A 10,693-nucleotide genomic window follows, 5' to 3' on the forward strand; every position below is an offset into this window, starting at 1 on the left:
GGGTTCAAATCCGTCTTCCTCAGTGTATGTGGCTGGTGTCCTAAGCACTGAGCTACAGGCACTGACCCTGCTCCAGATGTTTCCCTGAGTCTCCCACCTATAGCCCCCAGCCCAGGGACGTGAACTGGGGAGAAGGCGGGGGGGGGGTGCAGCCCTGGAGTTGGTGGGGGAAGGAAATGTAGACAGCATGGATAACACTGACACACGGTTCCCGTTTACATAGCAAGTGACGGCTTAGCATGTGCTTTAACTCTGCTGTCAGGTGTCTGCAGCACAGATAGGATTATTCTCTTCACCTTGTAGGTAAGGACATTTAGGTCCAGAGATTAAGTGACTTGTACAAGGCAACAGAGCAATCTGGTTGTACACCTGGAGCCAGATCCAGGACTAGCCTTGCTCCCCATGCTGCTTCCACCACACTTGGCTTCCAAACAAAGTGCATCAGCCCCTAGCTGGTGGATCTGGACTTGCCACAAGAACCCCTACTCCTCCCACCTTCCCAGGCCTCGGCTTCCCATCCCCACACCGCTCCCCTTCATCACCTGCACGAACTGCTCCAGGGCCCGCTGGTCCAGGCAGGTGTAGTTCTCCAGGAAGCGCAGCTTTTCAAATTGAAATTCGTGCCTGGACTGGGCCTCCGCCTGCTTCTCCAGCAGCTGGAAGACAGTGGCCCCGAGCAGCAGGTAGCTGATGTAGGCCAGCAGGAGGGGCAGTGCCCGGCCACCCCAGCAGCCACAGAGCCCAGTCCTGGGCATGGCACAGCCAGGACACTTCCAGGGCCTCGGGACTAGCTGTGGGGGCAAGGTAGGAAGCAGGCGAGGAGTGAGCACCGGAGGACCTGTACCTAGGCTGCTGCCCGCCCTGTCCTCCTCGGCACAGGTGTCTGAGCGGGGAGTCTGTTTGAACAGTGCAGCTCAGTGCGGCTGCACTAAGTGCCCCGAGTGCAAACAGGGCTGCCACCCCCCGCCTGGCCTTTTTGCATGGACAGCAGCAAGTCAGAATCATGGACCCCTGAAAGAGACCTACCGGGTTCTCCTGAGCTCATCTTGTCTCACCCTCTGCCTTCCTTCAAGCAGGATGGTTGTTTCTCAGCTAAATCAGATGCATTTGGACCCCAAATCGGGGCATTTGGACCTGAATGGGCTCTTCTCAGCAGCCCCTAACTCTGCTGCCCGTGAAGGTCGCGGGCCCCCAAGCTTGGGAGCTGGGAAGAGATCAGAATGGGTGTGAGTAAACCTTCCACTCAGTTGCCTTGGCTACAAAACGAGGCTGGAGAATTGACCTGCCTACTGGGGGAACCCCGGGATGAGTAATCTGGGTGGCAAAGTAAACAAACGATAAGTACTGTTACTGTTACGCTCAGTAACAGTACCAGGTTTGAAGCTGCCAATAAATCAGACCTGTGGCTTTGTAAGTTTGTATGATTCTTTATCTTGCTTGAAATCCTTTAGGTTACCTGCAGAGGGTAATACATTTATTGGTGAAATGTATGTCAGTTAAAAAGGAACTCAGAGTATATCCCTGTCCTGGGGCTGAGCAGTGGGCCTCTGTGAGTGGGCCGGAGGGAGGCGCTCCCTCCTCCGCTCAGCTTCTGTGTGTAACAACCATAGGAGATAAAACTGACATCCCGTGTTGTTCACACATTTACAGCGCACAATTCAATGGTTGCTTTTTAGTATATTTACAAAGTTGTGCAACCATGGCCACAGTCTTTTTTAGAACATTTTTATCAATTCAAAGGGAAACCCCACACCCTTTAGCCATCAACCGGCTACCCCCGGGCCCACACCGCTGGGCCCCTGGCAACCCCTCCCCTGCTTTCTGTCTCAGTGGATCTCCCCATGCTGGGCATTTCGTATCAGTGAAATTACACAATATGAGACCTTTTCTGTCTAGCTTCTTTGCTTGGTGTGGCATTGTCAAGGGTCCTCCGTGTCGTGGCGTGTGTAACTGCCTCAGTCCCCTCTGTGGCTAGGGATCCTTCGTTGTCCGGCTTGCTGCATTTTGTTTGTCCATCTGATACCCAGCTGATGGGCATTTGGGTTGTTTCCATTTTTCCTGTTAGGAATCACGCTGCTAGGGACATTTGTGTTTGAGTTTTTGTGTGCGCCTGTTTTCATTTCGCCCGAGTATGTATCTGAGACCAGCATTGTGGGGCTGTATGATCACTCTTCATTGAACTTTTTGAGGAGCTGCCAGAATGGTTTTCAAGGTGGCTATTTTATATGCCTTTAATGAACTGTGGCTGCAGACACTGTGCGTCCCCAGCCAGCAGAACCCCAGTCTTGTACGTGTTGACCCCAGGCCATGGTGTGTGATTGGTCCACCCATCGTGATAATCCTGCTTCCCTCTGTCTCAGGCTGAGTTCTCCAGGAGCAGACCCTGAGAGCTGACTTGTGTACAAGCAGTAGCGTAAGTGAAGACTGTGAGGGCTGGGCAAGCAGGGCCAGGCCGAGGAGATGGCCGGACAAGGCACCTCAGCCCCAGCTCCGGCCTGGGTCCTGCGGCGCTCTGCTGGGTGCAACACATCCCGGTGAGCCCCAAGTGGAGGACGGGGGCCCACACCGGGCAGGCATTCGGCCATTCTGGCTCTGCACAGGGGAAGACAAAACGGGAGTCCGCTGAAGAGGAGGCACCAGGTGCAGGCCAGGCCACAGAGGAAAACCACAGTAAAGCCTGGGGAGATGAGAGGGTTGACATGATGCCTGCACCCACTTTCTCAAGCCCTCTTGCAGCTAGGTGTGGCCACAGGACCTAAATCTGGCTATAGGTGGGCAGAGTCAGCTGTGGAGGTTTGAGGCAAAGTTGATCTTTCTTGACGAAAGATTTGGCTGCAGCTGGCCTCACTTTTCTTCTTCTTTCTGTCCAGAAGACACAGATGACTGGACCTGCAGAGCCATCTTGTGTCCATGACAGAAAGGTCAAGGGAATGCTAAGATGCTTGGCCAGTGCTTAAATGCATCTGTCTCTAGATTTCTTTTTATGCCAGAAACAGAAACCCTGTTAGTTTTAGCCATGGTTAGGCATTCTGTTACTTCCCGATGGTTCTTTCTGAAGGAATTGTTCAAGGCTCATTTGAATTGGAAGGATAGCAACATGCTCCAGTTACCCAAGTAACGGAGACGTTTGCTGTGGGAACCCAGGCGTGGCCCACGTTCTGGGACTCGCTCTCTGCTGCCAGAGTGGCCTGACCATGCTCCTAGCTGTGACCCTCACCTGTTCTGGTCTCTGATCTGCCCTCCATTTCTCTGTCCAGGGCTCTGCTCTGGGTTGACCTCCTGGCCTCTGGCCAGCTTCTGATTCTTCCTCTGAGTATTTTTTGGTTTAAATCTCTTATGGAGGGGCTGAGTGTCCACAGTAACTTGTCATGGCCATCTGGCTTTGGGTCAAGTGCCACCCTCAGCTGCATGCCCCCAGCCAACGCAGCAGGGGTATCACAGGTGTAGGCATCATGTGGAAGGTGCTGTGGGAGGCAGATACTGTGGCTGGCCCATCCAGGATGAGTGACCATTGTTTCTGTAAGGAGGAGAAAACGAGACAGCAAGGGAGCGTACAGAAAGTGAAAATAAAAGCAAAGGGGAGAATTTTACTAGTGTGTGGAAGACCAAGAGGGTGGGAGGCTGGCAGTAGCCTATGGTTCTTCACCTGCTCTAAGGCTGAAGACCAGACCATGTGGAAACACCACGTCCAGTGAGTGGAGACGGAGGCGGCGCTGTGCATCAGGCCTGCCCCGATGCTGTGCCAAGTGCCAAGAAAGGCTTTGCATCCCTCCTTGGGGGCAGCTGTGGCCCTGCCCGGGGTGGTGCAATGGGAGCCCATCTTCTCTGGAATTCTGTGGCTTCTGGGTCACTATGAAGCCAGCTGGGATCTGTGAAGTGATTCTGTACAAGTCTCATCTTACACGGTCCTGGAGTTTTCCCAGACGGCACCTTGTTGGCACATGGGCTCGTCCTGAAGGGGGAAAAAAGCATTTGGAGCCACAAAACTCACCCTTGCTTGGTTTTCCCCTGTGTTTTTGGAGAGATGGGGCAACAAAGTGCTGGCGGTCATCCCTGCTACCGACTCGCTGGTTCTTGGCTTTAAGCAAGGGCTGGAGCAGCATCTGCGCGGCCGTGTGGTGATCAGATCCCGTTTGGCAGCCTCAGAGAAGCTCAGTATGTGAAGCGGTCTGTGTCTCCTGTGTCATTTGGAGGCTCATCAGCGGCGTCTGGAAGGCCTCAGGAAGGACCGAGCGACTCCTTAGTGCTGGACAGTTGCTCTAAGACGGGAGGAAGTGAAGGAGAAGGGAATGGACGGTCTGCCCGGGGGAAGGGTGAACGCAGTGGGCCAGAGGGACAGCTGTGACAGGCTGCCGTAGAGGGGAGGCTGGATCAGGTCCTGGGAGGGGAGAAGTCCCAGGTTTTCTGGGACTGCAAACCATTCATGCTGGCAAAGTTGACCAGGACAGCGGCTTCTGCCTTCCCTGGCTGCTCCTCCCCTCCCCTCTGGTGCTCCTGCCTCTCCACTTCCTTCTGGCTGTAGCCTTCACATTTTGCTCTTGCACTTGGGTTTGCCCAAAGCCCAGCAAAGCTTAATCTGACCGGGGCTTAGGACAGAGTTCTACTCAAGACCACATCCAGTTTAATGCGGGACTTCTGAAACCCTCAGGTCCCAAATGCCAATGAAGTAGTAACATAATGGTAGACTTTGGGGGAGACCTCAGCTCGGGAGGCCCCAAAGCTCATTGCATCAGAGAAGAAGACCTCTTTCTTCCTCCCCTGCTTCCTTCCCAGGCTTGTTCTTTTTTCTTTTCTTTTTTTGGTGACAGAGTCTCACTATGTCACCCTTGGTAGAGTGCTGTGGCATCACAGCTCACAGCAACCTCCAACTCTTGAGCTTACGTGATTCTCTTGCCTCAGCCTTCCAAGTAACTGGGACTACAGGCACCCGCCCCAATGCCAAGCTAGTTTTTTTTGTTGTTGCACTTGTTTTAGCTGGCCTGGGCTGGCCAGGTTTGAACCCGCCAGCCTCTGTGTATGTGGCTGGCGCCGTAACCACTGTGCTATGGGTGCCGAGCCTCCAGGCTCACTCTTCACGTGCTAATTGAAAGCACTTTCTGTGCTGGGACTGTTTTAGCGGCTCTTCCTCACCTGCTGTGGCTGTATGAGATCAGCACTTGGTCATTTAGGAGAGAAGCTGCAGGGACCTCCCTGCTCGACATCTTCCCTCTGGACACCACTCCACTGTGAGCTATGGATGGACACAAGGAATGATTTATAATCCCTTTCAGGGAATTATTGCTGCTAATGGGCAGAGCCAATTTGTGCTTCCCAAGGGGGAAGGGCAAAATCAATTAATGGACAGTCTGACATGACCAGGCCTGATGGCAGAGCATGGCCTGACATCCGGAGGTGATAAGGGACTTTCTGAGGCTGAACTAATAAGGAGATTGGGGAAAAAGAGGAAAAACATCCCTCCCCCAGATCAATTCCATGTACAATGGGCAGAGAGTACAGAGCAAACAGAACAGTTGAGCATGGCCTCTTTCCATCTGAATGAGCCCGAGATAAGGACGTGACAGGACGGGACAGGACAGGACAGGCCGCCCACCCACCATCCAACATAGGCATTCACTTATGGAGTCACCCAATAGACACGTATCCGCACAGGTGAAAAAGGACACCTTCCTATCTGGAACCGAGGGAGAAGATAAGGTCCGCCTGGCCCAGGTGTGTCCCCTGTAGCAGAAAGGGCAAGTGGCAAGGAAGAGCACTGGTTTCAGATCTTGCCCCAACTGAGCCCCCTGATAAGATGGCACCAAGTGCTGGAGTGGCAAGTTCTGGATGTGGGTGCTTGGGCCCCTGGAGGTCCCTCCACAGTGAGGCTGTAGGAAAGCGTCCTGGGTGGAGGCGGGGTGCTGCAGTCTGTGTGGGTCTGTATCTGTGCTCATGACCACAGAGTATGAGCTCAGAGGAGCTCCAGGTGTCTGTGACCAGCAGGGAGAGCTGAGAGGTGATTCAAAGCAAAGTCTCAAAACACACACACACACACACACACACAGAGCTGTTAGTGATCTTGTTCAGAAACTGGTTTGGGTTTTTTGGTGTTCTTGTTAAGGAGCAGGATTCCTTTGTCATGTGGAATCTATTGCTGACCCCACAGTTAATAGTGGGCTCTGGCTGAAGTGGGGGCAGGGGCTTCTGTTTTCACCAGTCCAGAGAGCTCGATCATAAGAGCCCCAAACCAGAATTCTGAAATGGATGTCCTGGTCTAAGTTGGACTGCCCTCAGAGCAGACACTGAGGCACAGGTGGTACCAGCAGTTCACCTGGGAAGTCAGCCCTGGACGCACAAGCAGGGGAGTGGGAAAGAGGGACCAGGAAGGGCAGCAGCCAACGCAGGGTGCGTTATGGAGCAGGTGACCTTTGTGGGCAACTGGGGCTGCATCATTGGACCACTGGGACACCATGAAGAACCCGTTTTCAAGGTGTTCAACAGACTGCCTAGGAAGCTGAGGTGTTTACCCACCTACTCCTGGTCCTCATTAGTTGGAGATTTTCCAGGAGTAGTTAACTCCAGCACTGTGAGTTTGCCCTGTACGTGGGCTGAGAGTGCTCCCGGGGACAAAGAACACCTTCAGGTCGTGAGAGGCACGCTCAGGGCCGAAAGATATAGGTATAGACAGGGATGTCATGTGACTCAGGTGGGGTGTGTCCAGGGTGCTGACAGGGTCTGTCATAAACTCCTGGTTCTCTACTCCTTTTTCTGGGTCACTGTGACTTGTAATTCTAGCAGGGAAACTACTCACCTGTGAACCTTAGTGGAGGGGTAGGAGACTTGCCCTGGCACATTAGGCACATGTCCTTGGAAGCATGACAAGAGAGAGAGGACCATACCCCCCTCTCCTGATGGCCACTAAAATTGAAAAAGGTGAGATGATTTTCCAAGGATGTACTGGCCACCCCATGTTAATGAATCCCCCTCACCTCTTCAAACTGTGAGAAAAACTGGAGTTCCAAGAGGCATTGGAGCTAACACAGTGAGAAGCCCAGGATGCCCTGGGGCACCATGTGGGTGAGGAGTGTGGGCCAAGATGTGGGTGGGGGGAGCAGAGCCTCTTCAGGGCCTGGGGCAGAGATGGAGCCAGAGTTGTGCTAGGGTGTGTGGGGATCTTAGCAAATAATTTTTGTGGACCTCTCTGTATATGCATTTGATGAAAAATACATAGTACCAAATTCATGAGCCCACATGAGGTATAATTTAGATTTAGAATGATGATTAAAAAAGAGGTACTTATGGATTTGTTTATTATCTAATTAGTTCATGTGAAGATACTTTGTCCTACAGTGGACTGTGACAGTCACTTAAATCAGCATGTCAGCACCAGTCAGATGGCCCAGTCTTAAGCAGTACCATGAAAGAAATGTCACACTAGCTGGCAGCAGGGATCTGCCCCTGTGGGAACCAGAGATTGACCAAAAAGCCCCAGAGCAGCTGCACAGGCATGAGGCCTGGTGCACCTGGGGACACGGGTTGACCTCATGCACAAGTGGGAGTGAAAGAAAAATATAGAACTGAGACCCACACGGGGCCTGGTCTAGGGTAGGGGTGGCCTGCAGGGATGACATTGTTGGTTGTGGCTGGTCCCAGCCCCAGAGAGGAGGCTTAGAAAGTCCTAGCAAAGCCCTTCAATGTTCAGGGTCCCCTGAGGCATGGGGCTGAGGACAAGGGAACTACTGCTTGCCTCTGTCTAAGGACAGTGATGGAAAAAACAAACCCAGAAGCTATTTCAGAGAAACGATAACAGCAGTATCACACACAGGACAGGCCTGGGGAAGGGCTGTGCTTCTGAGAGGAGGAGCTGAGTGAACTGAGAGGGAGGAACACCCAGCCAGCTTACTGCTCCCTCTTTGCTCCAAGTTCCCTCTTAGTGTGGGGGAAACTGGCACAGCCCCCTGGCTGGCGTTGCGCTGTGGAAACCCAAATTAAAGCAGTTACCTCCTTCCATTTCTTTAGAGGAGCAACCAGGGCCACATCCAGAGGCCACTTTCCACACAGTGAGGCAGAGCTGGTGTTAAAGGAAACGCCACTTCCCCTCCCTCAGTTTACACACACGCATTTTCAACTTCCACGTTCACTCCTGGCCTTTCTATACCTGCTTTGCCCTGAAGCCCTGGCAGGCCCTGGACACGTGTCATGGGAGGAACACTGTCTTCCCCCACGTGCTCACAAGCTCAAATCCCCACAGGTCTCCTTTCAGCCACCCTCCATGTCTTACCCCTGCTCCAGTCACTCACCATTGAGTCAAACATGTGACTCACCATTGTCCTAAGCCTGCCTCCTCTCCCTTCCTCTCTGTACCCTAACCTGCTCTCACACTCAACCTTAACACGAGCTTAGGCCCACCCTGCCCAGCCTCAGCTCCTTCTTAACTCAGATTCTCATGTTTCCTGTATTGTCTGTCTCCTAATTCGAAGGTGAGTCCCAGAGGGCTGGCACTTCCTCTCTTGGACACATCCAGTTCCTCAGAACTTAGCACCACACATGGCACATCCTTGTTAAAAGAATGACCAGATGAATGAGCCATGTTTATGTTTAAATAATCACATGGGGCATTTTCTCCCTGGATTTGAAACACACATGTATTGTATTTTTAAAGCTGTTGCTGTCTACTTATTGCATCATCTGTGTCATTCCTGAGCTCTGTTTCCATTTCTATTGGTTGGTTTGACTGCTCATCATGGGCCATGTTTCACTGCTTCTTTGCATGCCTGGCAATTGTAGGATGCCAGCCATTGTGCGCTTGGCATTGCTAGATGCTAGTTTTGCTTTTTTGGGTGATTTTTCTTTTTGCTATTTCTTCAAATATTTTTTGAGCCTTGTTTTGGGACTGAGGGAAGTAACCTGGAAACATCCTGGAGAAAACTGACTCTTTTGAGGCTTACTGTTAAAGTTTTGTTAGGTGGAACCAGAGCAATTTTTCCTCTAGAGCTAATCTGGCCCCACTCCTGAGGCAATACCCTTCTGTGTTCAATGACCTTTTGGGGAGGGGTTTCTTTAGTCTGCCTGTTGGGAACATGAACTATTCCCAGCTCTGTGTTATCTCTGGGAATTACTCTAGCTATTCCTTGGGTGATTTCCCCACATGTATTAACTGGCAGTTAGCTGAAGACCTAAGAGTAATCCTCTGAAGATCTCCAAAGCATATTCTCTCTCTCTGTTACTCTGCTTTACATACACAAGTCCCTCTGGCCTCCCTGGGCTCCCAGATCCATTTCCTCAATTCAGAGAAACCACTAGACTCCATCTGGTTCCCTCTTCTGAGCTGCAGCCTGCGATGTGTCTGCAGGCAGTCGGTTGGAGCTATCACGGGGCTCACTGCATTTGTTTCCCTTCTCTTGGGGGTCAAAGCCCTGTTCGACCCAATGTCTGAAAACCATTGTCTTATATATGGTATTTTGCCTGGTTTTTAGCCATTTAAAACTGGAGGGTAAATCAGGTCCTTCTTGCCTCCTCATGGCTGTAAGTGGCCGTCCCACCTGCTCTCTAGTGTCTTTCAACAGGTGGTGTGCAGAGACAGAATGGACTCTGGACTCAGAAGTTTTTATCTGGTCATGTGCCCTCTTTGGGTTTCAATTTCTGTATCAGTTAGCTATTGCTATACTTAATGCTATACATAAACTACCCTGAATCTCAGTGGTTTATGACAAGAAGCATTCATTCTCATGATAATAGGGTCCTGGGTCAGCCACAGTGCAGTCATGGTTCAGCTGTTCCTTGTAGACTGGAGTCAGGTCTGCTTTCTGAATTCCAGAATAGAGCTGAAGGGCAGCAGCTACCCAGGGCATGATCATCTCAAGACACAGCTCTGGAGTGCTAGAGGTGAGCCCAACCACACAAGCACATCTCATCACCTATGCCAACATCCTGTTAGTCAACGAAGACCACAGGGCCAAGGCCAAATTTAAGGCATACAGAAGTATACTCTGGCTCCACGAGGCCATGACAAAGTTTTGCATGTACAATTCTATTAGAAGTGGTGAAGAATTAAGACTAGTTATTCAGTGTACCACAGATTCTATACCTGCTTTCTAAAAATACCTTTTTGTAAGATTTGAGCAAATCATAGTCCAACTTTTTCCCTTCAACTTCCCTCCACCTCACTTCTTGCCAAAGGACTGGTAGAGCCAGTTGAATTCTCATAGGGACTCTGTTGAGTCACTGGCCAGGCTGCTTTCCAGAAAACGTTTTAGAAAATGCCGCATTTCGGCCTGGAATGAACTCAGATATTTCTCATCATCCAGGTCTCCACTGAGCCCAGATGCATTGCCAGAGGGGCCTTAAGAGCATTCCATCCATTTCTTCCATTTGCAGAGGCCAACGAACTTTGGGGAAGGTGCCCTGTAGTCAAGCCTGTGTTCACACCAAAGGCCCAGTTTCCGCAGGGAGGGGACATTGGGAGCAGGAGGCTCCCTGGCCAGTTGCTGCATACATTTTGCATATGACATACTTAGCAGGACATTAGTGGCCCCACATGCCCTGGCGGTTCTCTGTTTTCATTTCCTTTCCTGCGTTAGAGGCTGCTTTGGGAGGCTGGTTCACACCCTGTGTGGGGCTACACTACACATCTGTCAATAAGGCCTTTGGATCCAGGAGATAAGGTCTCAGGGGAAGACCTAAAGTCAATAGACTATAACTAGCTCCAGAGGGCTGA

The 10,693-nt window shown here is 51.5% G+C and overlaps 1 protein-coding gene across 1 annotated transcript in view; it reads right to left on the minus strand.

The window, feature by feature from the left end:
- The window catches only part of KCNK16 (potassium two pore domain channel subfamily K member 16), a 6,679-nt gene extending 5,924 nt beyond the window's left edge, over window positions 1-755 (minus strand). The window contains exon 1 of the mRNA XM_003789166.2: window positions 543-755. Within this exon, the coding sequence (XP_003789214.1) occupies window positions 543-755 (213 nt within the window). The remainder of the gene's footprint in view (window positions 1-542) is intronic.
- Between the last annotated feature and the right edge of the window lie 9,938 nt (window positions 756-10,693).

The sequence above is a fragment of the Otolemur garnettii genome, unplaced genomic scaffold, assembly GCF_000181295.1.
Source record: "Otolemur garnettii isolate 467f Iridium unplaced genomic scaffold, OtoGar3 scaffold00031, whole genome shotgun sequence".
Lineage (NCBI taxonomy): Eukaryota > Metazoa > Chordata > Mammalia > Primates > Galagidae > Otolemur > Otolemur garnettii.